General features: G+C 42.4%; 1 protein-coding gene across 12 annotated transcripts in view; it reads right to left on the bottom strand.

Annotated features, from left to right (window-relative positions):
- SAP130 (Sin3A associated protein 130) overlaps positions 1-19,398 on the bottom strand; it is a 74,024-nt gene extending 54,626 nt beyond the window's left edge. For 5 of the 12 annotated variants that reach the window (XM_043487787.1, XM_043487793.1, XM_043487794.1 and 2 more), the window contains exons 1-7: positions 19,263-19,398; positions 17,513-17,630; positions 10,933-11,168; positions 10,069-10,227; positions 8,762-8,873; positions 7,505-7,629; positions 5,785-5,909 (exon numbers count right to left, since the gene is read on the bottom strand). In XM_043487787.1, the coding sequence (XP_043343722.1) occupies positions 5,785-5,909; positions 7,505-7,629; positions 8,762-8,873; positions 10,069-10,227; positions 10,933-11,168; positions 17,513-17,624 (869 nt within the window). In that variant the 5' untranslated portion in view covers positions 17,625-17,630; positions 19,263-19,398. Of the gene's footprint in view, positions 1-5,784; positions 5,910-7,504; positions 7,630-8,761; positions 8,874-10,068; positions 10,228-10,932; positions 11,169-17,512; positions 17,631-18,417; positions 18,637-19,056; positions 19,165-19,262 lie in introns of those variants that run through there. The other 7 variants (XM_043487789.1, XM_043487795.1, XM_043487790.1 and 4 more) reach the window with 5 other exon arrangements.
- Between the last annotated feature and the right edge of the window lie 567 nt (positions 19,399-19,965).

Below are 19,965 nucleotides of genomic sequence, written 5' to 3'. Positions count from 1 at the left end.
ATTTAAGAGATAAGATCCAGTATACTTCTTCAAAGTGAGGAGCATACTCTGACCCAGTAAACCAAAATGGTTTGTAACAGTGGGAGATGACATTAAAGTAGAACTTGGACCCTGACCAGTTTCAAGATCCAAGAGGCAAGGCATGAACTAGGAATTACACAGATACAGATAAGATCCACAGGGAAACTGTGTGGTGAAACTCAGGAAGAGAGAAACTGCCATTTTCAGCAGTGCATTTTCATTGGCAAGAGAGAAGTAATGGTCAAAACCCCTCAAAACAGCATCCTGAGTCTTCAGGAAAACTTCTAACCCAGTATAGAGCTCAGTCTATAAGAACCAACTACAGACAGTTGGTTGGTCCAGAGTAAGTTCATTCAAAGATTAGGATTCAGAAAAGAACTAGCACAGTATCTATTTAAAGATGGTGCAAGAAAAAAGGTGTACAGAAATGAGGATGTCCACTGTAAATGTTCTCACCAAGCAGATGGAAATTGTGCCATGAATTAAGAAACTTAATGACATACCTGCTTCTATGAAATGAAAATGCAAAGTAAAGACCTAAGAGCTCACTGGAAGTGATGACAAGACAACAAAAGAAGACAAAAGGGCAGCACTCGAGAGAGAACCAGAAAACAACATTCCGCTGTTTCAGGATGAAGGCAAAATTAGTAGTAGAACTTGAGACACAATGCTGAAAGTTTGGTAAGGGACAGAAAAATCATGAGAAAAGTAAGCAGAATCAAGAGAGGAAAAAAATAGTTTAAAAGGGTTAGACAAGGAAGTCATGCAAAAAGATCCAACAAGCACATCATCGGATGTTCCTCCCCACCCCAAAAAATAGAACAAAATTGAATAAATATAAAAAGATACAACTCATGAAAACTTTCATAAATATAGTGTTATGATGCAGATTAAAAAGGCACATCATGTTCCAGAACAAACTGATACGTAATGGTAATGGTGAAATTCAAAGACAAACAAGATTAAAAAAAAATCAGGCTATACACTACTTAGCTCTAGAAAGCAGATGGAAAATATCTCATGAAAATACTCATGGGAAAAAATACAGAAACCAGGACTTCCCTGGTGGTCCAGTGGTTAAGAATCTGCCTGCCATTGCAGGAGAAACAGGTTCCATCTCTGGTTTGGGAAGACTGTAAATGCTGCAGAGCAACCAACTGCATATGCCACAACTACTGAGCTCACACTCTAGAGCCCAGGAGCTGTAACTACTGAAGCCTGCACGCCCCAAAGCCTGTGTTCTGCAACAAGAAAACCCACAGCAATGAGAAGCCTGTGCACCCCAACTAGCGCGTAGCCCCTGCTCGCCCCAACTAGAGAAAGTCCATGTGTAGCAATGAAGACCCAGTACAGCCAAAATGAATAAACAAATAAATAAAACTTAAAAGAAAAAATAACACAGGAACCAAAAAAGTTCTTATCAGCCAAACTATTTTTTAAGTATAAGGATATCTGGGAAACAATTTAGAGCATGTGAAAATTCAAAATATTGCATCTATAAGCCCTTGCCGAAAGAGAATAAGTTTTATTCAAGTAAGTGATGAAGAACAACAAAAAAAGGATCAACGAACTGGCAGACAGGACTGAATTTATTTAACAGATGAAGACATACCACTTAAATTTCTTTGGAAATTTCCTTTATTTTTCCAGTTCTTGAACTAATTTAATTATTTTTGGTTTATTGGATCTTTTAGAGTGCAGTAGAATTCAATGAAATCATCTGGGCCAGGTGATTTTCTGTGAGGTAGTGCTTTGAAATTTTCTATTTTCTTCTATGGAAATCGGTCTGTTTAAACTTTCTGTCTCTAGAATTTAAATATTTATTTGGCTGCACCGGGTCTTAGCTGCGGCACCTGGGACCTTCACTGTGTCATGTGGATCTTTCATTGCCTAGTTATGGCACACAGGCTCAATAGTTGTGGCGAACAGGCTTAGCTGCTCTGAGGCACGTAGGATCCTAGTTCCCTGCCCAGGGCTCAAACGTGCATCCCCTGCATGGCAAGATGAATTTTTAACACTGGACCACCAGGGAAGTCCACCATCCATCTCTAGAATTTAAAGGGAATTAGACATTAGAATTGGTTTTACAAAAGGCAGAGGAACCAGAGATCAAATTGCCAACATCTGCTGGATAATTGAAAAAGCAAGAGAGTTTCAGAAAAACATCTATTTCTGCTTTATTGGCTATGCCAAAGCCTCTGACTGTGTGGATCACAATAAACAGTGAAAAATTCTGAAAAAGATGGGAATACCAGGCCACCTGACCTGCCTCCTGAGAAATCTGTATGCAGGTCAGGAAGCAACAGTTAGAACTGGACATGGAACAACAGACTGGTTCCAAATAGGAAAAGGAGTACATCAAGGCTGTATATTGTCATGCTGCTTATTTAACTTATATGCAGAGTACATCGTGAGAAATACTGGGCTGGAAGAAGACAAGCTGGAATCAAGATTACCGGGAGAAATATCAATAACCTCAGATATGCAGATGATACCACCCTTACGGCAGAAAGTGAAGATGAACTAAAAAGCCTCTTGATGAAAGTGAAAGAGGAGAGAGAAAAAGTTGGCTTAAAGCTCAACATTCAGAAAACTAAGATCATGGCCTCTGGTCCCATCACTTCATGGGAAATAGATGGGGAAACAGTGGAAACAGTGTCAGACTTTATTTTTTTGGGCTCCAAAATCACTGCAGATGGTGACTGCAGTCATGAAATTAAAAGATGCTTACTCCTTGGAAGGAAAGTATGACCAACCTAGACAGCATATTAAAAAGCAGAGACATTAGTTTGCCAACAAAGGCTATGGTTTCTCCAGTAGTCATGTATCGATGTGAGAGTTGGACTATAAAGAAAGCTGAGCCCAGAAGAATTGATGCTTTTGAACTGTGGTGTTGGAGAAGACTCTTGAGAGTCCCTTGGACTGCAAGGAGATCCAACCAATCTATCCTAAAGGAGATCAGTCTTGGGTGTTCACTGGACGGACTGATGCTGAAGCTGAAACTCCAATACTTTGGCCATCTCATGCAAAGAATTGACTCATTAGAAAAGACCCTGATGCTGGGAGGGATTGGGGGCAGGAGGAGAAGGGGACGACAGAGGATGAGATGGTTGGATGGCATCACCGACTCGATGGACAGGAGTTTGGATAAATTTCGGGAGCTGGTGATGGATAGGGAGGCCTGGAGCTCTGCAGTTCATGGGGTCGCACAGAGTCGGACACGACTGAGGGACTGAACTGAGACATTAGAAATTTATCATAGTTATGGATTATTTAAACAGAAAAAAATCATTTGATTATTACAGTTTATGTCTGTTTAACTCCCTAGTGCATTTCTAATGCCTAGAATACAGAGGGGGTACACAACAAATATTTGTTTTATGAGTGAAGAGATAGTGTTATATGCTGAAAATACATTTGACAAAGTTCAACATCCATTTTTTAAGTAAAAACACAATACACTGAAAAAGATAATTCAACATAGTTTAAAGAAAAAAATCTAACCCTAGTTTTTATTGTATACACATTTATACCCTGTGAATTTCATCACACCATCTGAATGTATTAATTTTTAAAAGGTACTATAAAGTTAACATGAATAACACATAGTCTGTTTTATGGTGGGCAATTATATCTCTTTGTACGTCAAACAATATAGTCTAGTACCAAAAAGTAAAGTGTCTTCATTTTATTGTAGAGGGGACTAAGGATTAGATTAATTTTAAAACTTGCCTAAGGTTACACATGGAGAAGGAAATGGCAATCCACTCCAGTTTCTTGCCTGGAGAATCCCATGGACAGAGGAGCCTGGTGGGCTACGGTCCATGGGGTCACAAAGAGTCAGACAAGACTAAGTGACTCACACACAAGTCACTAGTAAATGACACAACTAGTAAATGACAGAGCTAGTGGTTAAAGTTAAGTCCTAGGCACTTTTCTGCATTTAAGTGTTACTTCTTCAGAGTTATATTCCAGGCCCTCTTCTCATTATATTTATTCCCCCTGGATAGACTCAGTTACCTAAAGCTTCAACTACAGCCCGTGTTAATGACGTCAAAATCCTGTATCTCAGGCAAAGACATCTCTTCAATAACCTGTTGCCACAGCCAGTTGATTATTTCACAGATAAACTCAGTATCCCAAAACTCAACCTTCTCTCTAAAATCTGCTTTCTTTCCCTTGCCTGCTTTTCATTTACTCGGTCAAACAAGGAAGAAACCAAGAAGGCATCTCGGACTGTTTGCAACCGATAGACAAGTCTTACAGATGGTCTCTAGTTCTTCACAGCTCTGCTCTATGCGTCCACTACCCCTTCTTTTGTTCAGCGAATCACTTTTTGTTTACACTGCCAAAAGCCCCTTCCCTGGTACCCACAAAAGCAATGGCAAGAATCAAGAAAGACCACTAGAATTCTGCACGCTCTGGGAAGATTCACCCCACTGCCTTCCCCCATGGCCCTCCAAGCAAACTAATGGTGAAGGCTGTGAAGACAAATAACATCGTGTCTTTATTCCTACTGAGTCATTCACAAAAAGCACTGGTAACCACCCCTCACTGACCAGACTCTTTCCCTGTATGGCTTGTAAATCAATTGTACTATCTTCATTTTTCAAACATTCAATCTTTCCGCTATACCCTCTGGACTCACAATCAGTCTTTAGCGAAATCCCCTACATCCTCAACCTCTTCTATGAATATATCCACTATCTTCCTGCCCTAATGAATTTTGGTTTTCCCTCGATAACACTGCCTCCCTCAACAGACCTCTCAACTGGGAGCCATTTTCTCTCTCAAAAACTTCTTCCTCATCCATGCTTTCTTCCCAAATTTTATCATCCAGAACTCTTCCATGGACCCCAGATTCACATATTAGCCTTTCTCAACATCTCCACTTGGGGGGCTCAGAAGTCAGCACAACCTTAAAATGCCCCAAATAAAAATCTGGAATTCCTGTCCCAAACCTACTCCTCACATTGTTCCTCATCTCAAGTTAAGGCAATTCCACTCTCCCAGCTGCAAAGCCAATCAGTGCTGGCATAATCCTGACTGTTCTCATTCTCCCATAACCCCACATGTTAATTCCTCAGACTGCAAAATTCTATTCAGAATCTCACTATGCCTTCTCACCTCCAAGGCTTCTCTCTCTGGATCCCTGCCATCCCCTTATAAACAATGTTTCTAACTTGGCCTCCTCGCAGCCTGCTCTCTCCAGCAACCAGGCTGATCCAGCTAATTCAGATTACGGTGATGCTTTCCTCCAGGCTCTGCTAAGGCTTCCCTTTAAACACACTCCTGTCTTAGGGCCTTTGCTTTTACTGTTCCCACTGCCTAGAACACTCTCATCCCAGACATCCAGAGGGCTCATTTACCATATCTTTCCATTTTCTGTTCAAATGTATCCTTATCAACAAAGCCCTCCCTGATTACCTTATATGAAATAGTAAGCCCCCTGCACTGCCTACCTGTCACTCCAAATCCCATTTGCCTTACCTAATTTTTCCCCAAAGCACTCTCTGCCACCTAAAAAAACATGTATTTTTCAATTGCATGTCTCCAGTTATAGTTTCAGAAAGAGAAGCTCTATGAGGGCAGGAATCTCTTTTTATTTGTTCATGGCTTTAACCTCAGTATGTAGAACACTACATGGTTCATTAAAAAAAAGCACTCAATAAATACTGAGTCGAATGAAGGAATGAAAGAAGGAAAAGAGGAGATAAGACGGGAAGATGACAAGATGGCTGATCTTCAGATCCCCAAATATACCTAAGTGTGGAATCAGTGGCATGGGCTGCTGTCGTAGTAATGACTGGAGACTGCGCTCTGGTGGCTGACACGGTTGCTACCACCGCCGGAGGGATGGTATTAGAGGTGGTCACAGGTGGGCGAGACTACCAAGAGAAGAGAAAAAAAATACTTCACTTAAAAGGCGAAATAAAGTATGCCAGACACTACAAGTATAATGTGAAACCTGGGCCTCTAAATAAGTATGTTTATATCCAAATGAAAGTAAACTCTAACCATTCTCATTAAGGAACTCTTTTTAGATAGGCTGTTAGAAAGCGAAGAGTCAGAATTGTCCAAAAAACCCCAATTCTGACTGGACAGTACACAAGTCCCTCCTTTTCAAATATGACCAGATTCAAAATTCTGTCCTACTATTAGCACAAACTGGAAGCTAACCTTTCAGCTCTAGTTACCACAGATCTGTTGCTGGTCTGAGAGCAGACACTTTTCGTGACTATACAATCCTTCACAGAACTGGATGGAACTGCTGGCTCTCATGCTAAAAAAAGCGAATACCTGGAAACAGCATTCTTTACCCGAGGAAGATGCAGGGTCCCAGACGCTTTCGTGTGGATATACTTCCCTTACTCCTACGTCCGTGTGTCAGATCTTCACCTGCAAACTAATTCCACACCGGGCTGCCCTGGTTTGTCTGCTGTCAGTTCCTCCATCATCTCGGCTCTAGAGCAGTCCCTCTTTCCCGATCCTGACACACGCAGGTAACCGCACGCTCTGCCATTCTCGCTCCGTCCTCACCTGCAGACCTGTGCCCACCGCGCTGCTTCTAGTCTGCCGTCTCACACTAGGTCTGCTGTACCGTCTTCCTCACGAGCGAGCTCCTGACCTTGGTTCTCTGCTTTCTCCAATCCTTCCTAATGTTATCTTCTGGGGCCCTAATCTAGTCTCCAAATGTGTTTCATTAGCCAGCAAGATCTTTTTGTTTTAATGTGAAAGCTCTAGGCTAGGTATAGCTTACCCAGCCTTTTAATCAGCCCTTTCCCGTATTATCTTAAAGCTGTTTCACACATGCTACCAGCCTTGCCCCTAAAGGCACTAAACTTCCATGTTCTGTATATAGTTCAGTCAGGTTAGATTTTCAGAGATATTTCTTTGATCATATACCACTGTATTTAAAAAATGCAGTAGCTCTCTACCGTGTAAAAAACCAAGTTTACACTCTGTCTTAGAGTCTCAAATTTAGAGGCATGGTACCACACAGTAATATGTTATACTTCAGTAGTACTGAGGCCACAGATTTCCTTGAAAAAAGTGGAAAAGCATAGACCGTCTTCTTCAAAACACATACATACGTGCATAAATAGGTGCTCAAAATATTTACAGGTTCACATATCCCTTTCCAAACTAGAATTACTTGGTTCTAACTAGTGTTTACTCCACACTGTACAACCAACCGCCAGCTTTCTTGCCTTGCTCAGAACGCTGCTCCCTTCACTCCGTCTTCACTTCTCTGAATCCCCCCTGCCACACTCATCCCAACAAAAGGCCTGGCCTCCCCACCTCTCTCCTAAATACTCACAGCAGACCACATGACACTGTATATAATTCAGCCCTCTCCACATCCTGGCAACTAGACTGAAAGTCCCTCAAGGTTTAAGAACTCAGGCAGTGCCCAGCAGAGCGAACAGCCCGGAGCAGGCCCCTAGCACTTGCTGGCTGCCCGCCCGCGGCCCCGCCGTGCCTGGATGGGCTGGTGGATGATGTGCTGCACTGCCGGCTGAGCCGCAGCGGCGTTCGGCAGCTGCGAGGTGGGTCTCAGGACCGTGGTCACTTTAGAACTGGACATCACTGCAGCAGCAGCTGCACCTGGAGAAAGAGCATGTTTTCATTAGTGTGGCTTCTGGGCTCACAATTTAAACAGCTGCAATTATATTCCCTATAAGCTCAGTATGTCAGTATTTAGCTTGAGTGTTTTATGTGTATTTCCCATTTCATCACATAGGAAACTAAGAAAACATACACTCAAGGGCTGAGACTGACATTAATAATCTGTATTGCTTCTTCAAGGATGTTCTTTAATGAAACTGGCTTTTTGTTTGTAACCACAAGTACACAGCAGTGAAGCACAAGATAGTGCTGTTACCTTGATTCAGGCCAAGGCTTCAGCAGTTAAACCACCAGACAGTTGCACTCACCTGCACCACCTCTGCCTTTGCACCATCAGTGCCCACGTCAGCACCGAGAAAAGGGCACAGGTATCAGGTTCGACCTCACCAGACTCCCCTGCAGTATCTGAACCTCATTCTGAGAACCACTAAGGTATGTTAAGAGAGAGAATCTAATACCAGACTTTTGCCAAAATAATTTTATCCTCTCTCACAGGAGGTGACAATTTCTGACCAAGTAGTTGAAAACTCTCACTAAACTTGATACTGTACAAACTATTAGGATATAATTTTAAGAACAAATTCAGCTTATTGCCATATGAACAAAGAGATCTGAGTAACCATTTCCAGTAAACTTCAAAAATGCCAGTATTAACATTTGTGAGTTATTTATTAAAAATGAAGACCATGTTTAGATTACCATAGCTTTTAGGAGCTCCTCATTACTAAAGGACAATTTTTAGATCATACTAAAAATCTGAATTGCTTTAAGTTTACATACAGACACATACTTGTTATTACAACTATAATAAGCAACTATTAGTGAAGTGAAGTCGCTCAGTCATATCCGACTCTTTGCGACCCCATGGACTGTAGCCTTCCAGGCTCCTCTGTCCATGGGATTTTCCAGGCAAGAATACTGGAGTGGGTTGTCATTTCCTCCTCCAATGCAACTATTAGGCCATCTAAAAATGTGCATTTATCTAAGTTTATTTTTCCTGTCCTGCAGCTTCAAAAAGCTCATTCTGGATATGCTTTGTGTTACTGTATCTTTTACCAAATGTATACCTGTCATTGCATTTCAAGAGTTTGAACAAAACATGCAGCCTTACCTCGAGGTAAATGAGAAGCTCCAATGTGAAGAGGGGGCCCAGGAGCATTGCTGCGGATGATAGACATCTGTACATTTGTGGTCATGATGTGATGCAGGTTACTGGGATGTCCCTTCAAAAAACAGGATGGAATGTTATTTCCAAGTGTCTGGTTTTAGCCATAAGTGCTTAGGCACTGCTTCTAGGAAGCCAGTTGCCTCTCAATGTGGGCTGGGCTGTTCCTTATAGATGGTGAGCACCCCAAGGGGCAGGACATTTCGCTTTCTTTATACAGCATACTGCACGATGACCTGTGCCAGCAGGCATGTGGTGACAGGAAGGACCCATCAGCTGCCTTGGGTCGAGCTACTGCTACATCCCTGTCACTGATGACACATGTGACTAAATCCCTGCAGACACCCACATTTTCAGCAGTAGTCTCTCACCCTTGTTTTCTTATCTTGGCCAACAACTCACTTCTTCTTACTCTCACTATTTCCTTTGCATGCCACTACATTCACACATTCTTTATGCCGGCCAGGATTTCCAAGTAAATTTAGTCAATATCCAATGGGCATCCCCCTGCGACTTCTTCAGCTCACCCCCCAGTGTCCCTTCCTCACACTTGCCCAACCCTGACGCCAGTGCTTCTCAGGTGGACGTTTCAACACTTCTGGGAGTATTCAGCAGTATGACAAAATGAAAAAACCATAGTGCATCTTTTTGGAACACAAATTTTTTTCTTGTAAACTTTAAGGAGAAGTTCTGAGATTCAGTTTTCACTGGTAAGTAATTTAAAATATTTAAAGAAATAAAACACATATTATGGAGGAGGATTGCAATTAAAATAATGAAGCTAAATATGAGACTTTAAAATAAATGTTCATGACTGGTAGGCTGCCGAGGGAACCTGCCAGTTGCCCAAAAGATACACATTACTCTGCCCAGAGAATAACCTAGAGAAGCACTCCTACTGTGAGGCTGCTCTTAACCCACTAGAGTTCTGTACCTGTAAACCAAGCACAACTGGATTCTGAGCTCAAAGTCATGGGCTGTCTTATCTAGGTTTGTTTCTCACACTGTGGGTGGAGCCTCGCACACAGCAGATCCTCAATACATATGGGCTAAATGACAAGACCACTATGTGTGTTGGTCTTACTCCCTATGCCATCCCTCTCTGTCAACTCTACTCTTGACCCCTTGCAGATACTGTGACTAGTTAATTTTTTAGTTTAGTCCAGTGCCTAACGTACTGCTGGCATTCAATAAATAGTGATCAACAGTTTGGCATCTCAGTTTGAAAATCAGCAAATTAAGAGGAAAAAAACCTGTTGTCCACTGATTGTTGCCACAGGAATGGCTGAAGCTTGAGGGATGCTACTCTCCATGGTAACGGTAACCTGCCCTGGAACCTTGGGGGGGAGTGACAAGGTAGAAGGTGGAGCAGGAGCAATGGGACGGCTAGGCATGGTGGGCTTCGGGGGCGGCTGCAAACAGAAAACCACACGAAACATATCAATAGCTTTTTACTAGTGATGCATTGCATTCTATATACGTACACAAATCAAACCTGGAGAATGCCAGGAAAGATGCCAGAAGCCTTGTATATTTTATCTCTTAGCATCACAGCCTTTCCATGGAAGTACTACCATTTCCATTTTACAGATGTGCAAACATACAAAGCAAGGCTAAGTTCCTTGCTCAAAGCCACACAGACAGTAAAAACGAGAAACAGGAATAAAGCCCAGATCTGTATGGCTCACAGCCCGCATTCTTCTATACTGTGCTGCCTCCCCAAGTCTGGGTGGAAGTAAACAAAACTCCCAGTAACTAAAACATATCCACAAGGTAATACACACAAGGCGATGTTCTCAGGTATCCCCAAATTAGCAAATAAAATCTTGGAGAAGAATGCCACTCCAAGATAAAAGCTACACTAGTACGCCCCCAACTTTTGAATAAAATCTATGTCAATATGGATACTGGAAAAGATCCTGTGATGCCAACTGCCCAGCGGCACAGGACTAGGTACTGCAGAAGAGCGAAACTCTGAGTTACAGACAGGAGCTGGACTGATGGGTCAACAGGAGAAAGCTACGATCCCAGGATCTAGCCTGACTTTGTGAGCACTGTCAGAAATACTAGCCAGTCTTTACTGCGGTTCAGTGTGACACTTTAAGCCCCTCCATTACCTTCATCAGTCCCTCCGAAAATGACAGCGGCACTGCTGGCGTCAGATGTGCTGGTGGGGCTGCCACTGTGACGGGCGTGCCCGAGGCGACAGCGTGGTGCGTAGACAACATCTGCACCTGCGGGTAGGGCCTTACCACAACAGGCTCCTGCTTCTCTTCACGGGGCTGCAGGGAGCTGCTGGGGCCCACGTGCTCCCGGGCAGCGGCTTCAGCGTCTCGACTAGACTCATCATTGACTAGCGAAGACACGAAGGAAAAACAGTGAGCTCACGTAGCTGAAACTGTGATATGAGACCTAAGACAGTTTCATTTAACACATTTATTTAAAAAGTTATAAAAACTTTATATTAAAAAGATTACTTCTTAAGTCTAAGAACATACAATATTTCAAAACAAATTTCTCAGTCCATATCCCTACAGAGTGAACAAGTAAAGCTCTATTGTTACTACAATGCACGTACTCTTTGAGATTCAACAATTCCACTTGTAGGGACGTATCTTATAGATACAGAGCATATGTATAAAATGAGTTAGGTACAAGTTATTTGTTTCAACATTTTTATACCAGGAAAGGAATTGAAAAAACCTACAAGTCCATCAACAGTGGTCTGGTTATATAAATTATCGCATCCTCACACACTAGACTAGCATGCAAATGTAAGAACAAAGCAGGAAAATGTTTTAGGTACTCTCATGGAAAAAATGTATAATATCTATTATGAAAAAGATATATGCAAATAGCCAGGTAGAGCACAGAGAAAAAATAAAATACACACAAACATAAACACATTTCTATTTGACAACAGTGATAACGTATCTCCAAATCACCTTGGTTGCCTGAAGGGAAAGAAAGTGGTGAGTAGGGGACAGGGAGAAGAGATACTTTTTAGTGTATACTCTTTTTCTTTTGGAATTTTGGACCATGAGAGCTTGTAACGTATTTAAAAGTTAAAAAAAAATAAAGGAACTAATGTAAATGAAAGAAGAGAGACTGTGAAAATATTAGTTTGCACTGTCATTTTCCTAAAATGATGCTATTTTTCTGAATATAAAGATTACACTTAAAAAATTTTTTTTAATTATTTGGAAAACTATACAGATAGTAAAACTGCTCCCAAAGTCTCCCCCAAAAGCACCAAGTTACTATTTTGGTAAAACCTCAGACACTTCTCGGCTCTTTAATTTTAGGTAGGTTTTTATTTATTTTTGGTGTGCCGCACGGCATGTGGGATATTAGTTCCCTAAGCAGCGACTGAACCCGTGAACCCTGTAGTGGAAAACAGATCTTAGGCACTGGGCTGCCGAGGAAGTCCTCATTTAACTATAACCTTCATAAAACAAGTGCACAAACATTAATTTTATAGCTTAGTGAACTTTCACAAACTGAATACACTTGAGTTACCAGCACCTAGATCAAGCCGCAGAATACTACTGGTTCCCCAGAAACCCTCCGTTCAGCCTGAATCCAGGCACTGCTCCTCCCAATGATACTCACTATGCTAACTTCTAACACTGCAGGGTACTGCTATCTCAGTTCTGAGCTCTACATGAACACACTTATGCCAAATGCACCAGGCTGCGTCCTGCCTCTCTCACTTACAGGAATGAGGCTTCATCCATGTTACTCCATGCAGCTGCAGACCTTTCATCCTCAGTACAGTATGCCAATTCTTGAATAAATCACAAATTATCCATCTTACTGCCAGCAAGCAGTTAAGTTTCACTTCTTTCACTATTTATGAATAGGAGTGCTAGGAATATTCATGTACATCTTTTGGTGAACATTCATTATCATTTCTATTAAATACATATATATACCGGAGAGAAATCACTGAGTAATAGATATATACTGTATCATTTTAAAAGGGCTAAATGGAAATCCACTGCATAGTTGTACTATACTTTTTTAAACTATTATATCACAGATGAGCTTTTAAGTTATTTCCAAATTTCTGCTATTATCACGACTATGAAATAAATAACCACATGCACTCTGAGTCCTTGTTTGATGACCTGCTCATCGAACATCGAAAAAATTAGAAATTTTTTTCTTGGAAAAATGTGCTCAGAGAAAAGGCGAAAGTATGTCTTATATTTTGTTATATATTGATTTTTCTCCTAGCTCATTCAAATTTTTAAAAATTTTGATTTTTAAAATCACTTTATTGAGGTATAATTTGCATACAATAAAACAGCTATTCTAAGAGAATTCAATTTTTTTTTTAACATTCTCACCAACATCTGGTAGCACTAGCGGTAAAGAACCCAGCTGCCAATGGAGGAGATGTAAGAGACAAGGGTTTGATCCCTGGGTCGGAAGATCCCCTGGAGAAAGGCATGACAACTCACCCTAGTATTCATGCCTGGGAAATCCTATGGGCAGAGGAGCCTGGCAGACTACAGTCCATAGGGTCACAAAGAGTCAGACACAACTGAAGTGATTTAGCACGCATTCACCAACAAATTGGCAGGTTGGTTAGGTCAAATAGTAAACTTTATATGAAACTGTCAAATTACTTTCCAAAGTGGTTGACTCATCTTATGTTTCCACCAGCAGCGTACTAGTGGTCCAGTTGCTCCTCCTCCTCACCAATCTTGATATGCAGACCTTCTAGTGGGTGTGTATTGGGTATCTTATTGTGGTTTTAATTAACATTTCCATGGTGACTAGTAATGTTGAAGCTCTTTTTATATGATCACAGGTCATATTTCACAAAGAGAAATAAATATATGTTCATATCTCTAAAATTTACTGTTTTGTTCTATAAAATTAAATGTACATAAACATATTAAGTATTGTAATCACAACACAATCACGACATAGAACATTGTCTATTACTTTAACAAATTCCTTCATGACCCTTTGCAGTCAATTCCCTCCCCTCCCAGCCCTATTCCTTAGAAACCACTGATCTGCATTCTATCACTATTGTTCGGTCTTTTCTGGAATTTCACAATACAATAAGTGATCTTTTTCGGTCTGGCTTCTTTCTCTCAATAAAATGCTTCTGACGCTCCTCCATTTTATTACACGTAATGCTAGTTTGCTTCTTTTTATTATTGAGTATAATTCTACTGTATGGATTAAACCAAACTTTGCGCATCCAGTCACCAGTTGATAAAATCTGGGTTCTTTCCAGTGTTTGGCTATCATGAATAAGGTTTCTATGAACCACTGAGGAAGTCATTGTATGTGTGACACACATTTTCATTTATCTTGGGTAAATACCTACGAATGAGATTGCTGGGTTGTATGGTAAGCTCTTGTTTAATTTTTTAAGACACTGTATCAAATTGTTTTCCAAAGTGGCTAGATTATTTTGCATTCCCACTAATGTATGGGTTCTACTTGCTCCACAAACATGTCAAAACTTGGTATCATCAGTCTTTTTTAGTCATTCTAGTGGGTGTACAGTAGTTTCTTTCTATTGTTTTTAATTTGCACTGCCCTGGGATTAATACAGTTTAATTTTCTTAATGTGTTTACCTGGCTTTTATACAGCATCTTTGATTAAGGGTCTATTCAAATATTTTGCCCATTAAAAAAAACCAAACCAGCTGTTTGTCTTTTTGCTTATGTGTTGTGAGTTTTAACATATTCGGGATGTAAGTCCTCTGTTGATGCATCTATCACAAATGTCCCCTCTCATTTGCTGGCTTGCCTTTTTATTTTACTTAATGATGTCTTTTGCAGAGCAGTCATTTTAGTACAACGTATTAGTTGTCTCCTTTATAATCAGCATTTTTTGTGCCCTAAGCAATTTTTACTTACTCCAAAGTAACAAGTAGTTTCTTCTATGTTTTCTTTTACAAATTTTAAGTTTTATATTTAGGTTCACAATTACACATTGAGTTAATTTATATGCATGGTGGACATAGAGGGCAAGGTTCATTTTTTCTCATATGAATATTCTAGTGTTCTAATACTATTTTGTCAATACCCTATTGAACTCTCTATGTAGTTTTATCAAAAATCAATTAACCATTATGTGGTTAATAAACCATTGTGGTTTATTTCTGGATCCTCTAGTTAGTTCCAATGATCCAGTGATTTATGCCAATTTAACAATGTCTTCATTAGTACAGCTTTATACCAAGTCTTGAAGTAAGGCAGCAGATAAAAGGCAACTTTCCTCTTTTTTGTACAAATTGCTTTGGCTATTCTAGGTCCTTTGGTTTCTACACAAATTTTAGATTCAGCTGTCAGTTTTTAGAAAAGTACCTGAAGTGAATTTGATTAGGATTTATATAAATCTATAGGTCCCTCTGGGTAAAGGAAAATACTGAGTTTTCCAATCTATAAACATGACAGATCTTTTCATTTACCTAGATCATTAATTCCTCTCAGCAATGTTTTACATAGTTTTCCAACCCCAGGTCATACACATATTTTGTTAATTTATTCCTAAGTATTTTTTAGGTTTTTTTAATGCCACTGTAAATGACATTTTAAAAATTTCACTGTTCATTACTAGTATTTAAAAATATAACTGATTTCTGTATACTGAACCTTTATCTTGCAACTTTATTAATTTCACTTATTAGTTCTAACAGCTTTTTAAAACATTCTTTAGTATTTTCTGTATATATGATGATTGTAAATAAAGACCACTTCACTTGTGTCTTTCCATTTTCAATTGATTTTTTAACCTTCCTGACTACCCAAACAGATTTTCCTCTAAGTAAAATTTTAAAGAAAACGGACAATTTCATAACTTTCTCCCAAACCTATTTGTCCAGGAAGACTTTGATTTTTAACACTTATATTAAGTGTTAAACACTGATCATTTTCCATTAAGCTCTTTTGAAACTACTTATTGTTTCCTTCCAGGCATTTGGAGTTGTTTGTTTTCATCAGAAAGAAAAAAAAATCTTCAAGCAGTAGTTAAGACAATTGATTGTAATCTATACTTTTGAACTGTGAACATGTACTTAAATCCTGACATGCTTAGGATCCCAAATTACTTCTTTCAATAGATGCAACATGAAATACAGAAAGACATCTAACCACGTAAGGAAAACTTTTGTCTTCTTTCTTAGACCAATTGAAGGAAAAAAGAGACACATTTCGGAAGTAAAATTACAGAAATTTTTGGCCTACGTCAATGATTTCCCTCTCAACAAAATCTGAGGGCAACTATTGCTAACTGATACCCTTCTTAATGAGCAGTATAATTCTTACAAATCGATGTTCAAAAATATTCTCTTCAGCTATGCTCCTTTAAATTATTCTGGTGTGGGAATTCCCTGGCAGTCCAGTGGTTAGGACTTAGTGTATTCACTGCCATGACCCAGGTTAAATTGCTGGTTGGGAACTAAGATCGTGCAAGCCACACAGCTCGGCAAAAAAAAAAAAAAAATTCCGCTGTCAATTTATACCAGAGAAAACACTGTCAAAAATATTTGTTAAAGAGAAAAGAACTTGAGGCCGCTCTGTAAGAATTTGTTGATGTCTACACTGTAGCAAGAATAGCACATGCAAAGGAATATGGACAGATAAGTCCTGGCTTTCTTTCTAGGAGGAGGTCCTACCCTGAACTGCTATGCATGATGGGAGTCAGTAAAGACTTCCCAAAGAAAAGTGACATCTGAGATGAAACCTCAAGAAAGAACAAAGACTATCCAGATAAGTAAGTGTGGAGAGGAAGAAGAAAGACTGTAGCCAAAAAACCCCACAAAACACAACAAACAAAAAGCACAAAAACCAGACTATGTAAAGTCCCAAGGTCAAGAAAATTGGGAACTTATCGCTTGCTCAGAAAATGTCAGCAGCTACTGTTAAGTAGGAGGACTACCATGATAAGGAACACAGAAATCAGGCAGTAAAGAAAGGAATAGAAGAAGGAGTACTTTATTTCACTTTGCCAATACAGAAGTAATAATACTTTTTACTTGATATGTATAACATACAGATTATTTGAAGGAGTAACTCAACTTCAGCACTGCTGATTAGACTGAATACTTTGTTGGGGGTGGGGGAGGTCTGGTCTGTCCTGCATAATATAGGATATCCAGCATCATCCCTGGACTCTAAATAAATATCAGATACCAATAGCACCCCCTATCTGTGACAACTAAAACTGTATCCAGACATTGCCAAACACTCCCTGGCCAGCTGAATCATTACCAACTGAGGCCACTCACTGATCTATAGCATTCAGTTAAAAACCAAACTGCATATATGTGCACATACACATTTTAGAAAAATCTCTTTTCCTAAACAAACAGTAAGTTCCTAAAAGGCAAGTTCCTATAAGTTCCTATGCCTCTGCCCACCCTCATGGCACTATTATTATACTTCTGGGCCTTCGTTAAATAACAACACATTAATACACTTAAAAAATGTATCTTATAAGCATGCTTTAAGTTTCACCTATACTCTGGCACATGTGAATCAAGTGATTAAAACAGGACGGAAAAAAAGCTTTATTTACATTAGAATTGTAATATATATCCCTTCTTCAAATTCAATAACCTAGTATTTACTAAAACCCCACCAAGAATTTGCTAATTTTTAAGTTGGAAAACCTGCACTATTTTAAAAGCAGAAAGCAATGCAGAAAAATATCACACATCTCACCTGTTGCAGCTGGGTTTATCAAGCCTGCAGAACCACTGGTGGCTATCTGTGAAGGAGCCTGGCTTAGCCCGGTGGAAGGGGTTCCTAACCGAGGAAACTGTTGAGAACTCATTTCCACCTGCAGTGCACAGTCACATGGTTATTACTGGATTCTGAGATTAGAACCAATAATGAGAAATTAAACCATTTTTAGTACCTGTATCTTCCTTTAGGAAAGCAAATGCAGCATCATTTATCGAAAATAATACTTGTGTTCAATATACAGTGCAGAAATGGTCTAAATTGTTTAAGTTTTCCATGCACATATGGTCAATTAATGGTAAAATCGTTTATGTAATACTGAGGGATACTATGACTCCCTCCCCAAAAAAATTGCCACACGAAAAAGTCGACACTACATCGTGTGCAACAGCCACATGACATGTATTAACACAATACATACATTTCTCTGTAAAGTTTCATGACAAACGGCTTGTGCCTTTGAAAGCCAAGCCTCACACCAAGGTGTACAAAACTGTCGTCAATGTGTCAAAGGAGGAATCGGAGGCAGATGCCCTGTCCTAAGAAAGGATCAGAAGCCTTACATCAAGACCTGATCCGAAAGGAATTCTCATGTTTTTCTGCACAGGCCTTCAGTGACGGATTTCATCCCGCCCTTTCACAGACCGCCACCGAGCCAGAGGGAACGGAGACCTTCACCACCTTCCCTAAAATCGACCCTCACTTTCCCCTCAGGAGCCAAGCTCTGCCGATATCCTCGATACGCCCGCAATCCTACCCCCACCCAGAAGCCCACAGCTGAGGTCGGAGAACACGGGTCTCCAGACACATGGGGTCTCTAAGACTTCTTCTCCGGGGAGGGGGTTAGGCATTCTGAGCAGCTCAGGACCAGTATGCCTCTTTACCTGCAGCCGCCGCCCGCCGCCCTCCCCTCCCTCCCGATTCCACCTCGCCAGGCTGAGAGGGCCGCGGAGGACCCATCTCGGTGGCGGCGCTGCGTTCCGAGGTCGCCGGGAGGGCTCGCGCCGCAGCGCGCCTCGGACCCGCCGCTGTCCAGCTCCTCTGGCCCCGCTCACCCGGGCCACCCGGCCACCGCTCCGCTCCAGTCCTCTTCCCCCTAACCTGCCCCTACCTCCCCCGCCTGTCCATTGGCCCCACGCCGGGCGCGTCACTCCAGCGCCCGGACCAATCCACCGCGGTCTGCTAGCTCTGATCCCGCCCCACCCTCCCGCCGACTGCCAGCCAATCAGGCGCGAGCCTCGCCGGGGCAGCCCAAAGCCCTCGAGGCTGAGCCAATAGCAGAGGAAGACAGGCGCTGCCGGCGAGAGGGGCGGGGAGCTAGGAGGCCCCGCCTCGGTCGGGGTCTGAAAGCGGCGGGCGCAGGGCCCGGATGTGGAGAGTCACTTTAAACTGCTCCAGGAGCCAAACTCCTTGGGCTGCCCGCCCGCCCGCGCTCCCCCGGCCTCTCAGCTTCCCCGCCAAGGCCCACGCCCGCCACGCCCCCACGCCCGGATCAGCCCAGCCCTCCCGACGCCTCTCCTTTCCTTGCCGCAGGACACCGGGCCTTTGCCGCCGGGCCAACTGCCGTGCTCAGCTCGAGAAAGAGCACAGGTCTACGCCGCAGGAGACGAGGCACCGCTGCCCTTCCCCGGGGACGCGCAGCGGGACGGACGCTGCAGCCCGGCTCGGCCGCCCCGCCCCCTCGTCTCCTCCCCTCCCCTTCGCTCCCGGGCGCCCGTCCCGCCATTACCTGAGTGCTGCGCCAAGTGGCCGCCGCGCCACTTCGAGCTTGCTTCCGTGCGCTCTCTGCCTGTGGAGCCGACGTCCTCGGGCTCCGGGACCTGCCGCCGCCGCCGAGGCGCTAGCACTCTGCCCCCCACCCCTCAACCCAGCGCCACTGCTTCCGCCGCCGTAACGAGCCCCTCACCCATTGGCTGGATTAGGCCCCGCCCTCCTCCGAGGAAGCCAGTCACCGCGCAGTGTGAGCAGAGAGCGGACTGGCCAGCCCCTCGGGGCCGCTGAGGCCTCTGGGAAATGTAGTCCCTGATGCCTAGAGGGCGGGCCTGGGCGGGGCGTCCTGGCGACCCGGGCCGGGTAGCACACCCCTTTGCTGTCTGAGTTGATTCTGCCTTTTCCGTGTGCCTAGTAAAAAGGTCCCACCCTTTTGCTTCAGCTGATGGCACCAGGTTTCATTTTCTCGAAGGAGGTGCCTCGCGGGAAAAGAGTAATGGAGGCCGACTACACTGGGCCGAAGGAGCTGCAGGCAGGGCCGAGGGGTTTTCTGACTGTAATTGATGTTCGCACCGAGGCCATGGCCCGCGAAGCCTGAGCATCGTGGGAGGATGAGATGCGCGAAACTGGAGCGACTCTGTTGGGTTTACGCTGGACTCCGCGTCGGGAGCTGCTCATCGGGCCGGACCCACCAGAGAGCTGAGCTGAGCACTCTCAGGTTA

Source organism: Cervus canadensis, chromosome 15 (assembly GCF_019320065.1).
Source record: "Cervus canadensis isolate Bull #8, Minnesota chromosome 15, ASM1932006v1, whole genome shotgun sequence".
Classification (NCBI taxonomy): Eukaryota; Metazoa; Chordata; class Mammalia; order Artiodactyla; family Cervidae; genus Cervus; species Cervus canadensis.
The sequence above is the reverse complement of the archived record's forward strand: the minus strand, read 5'-3'. Positions and strand labels throughout refer to the sequence as shown.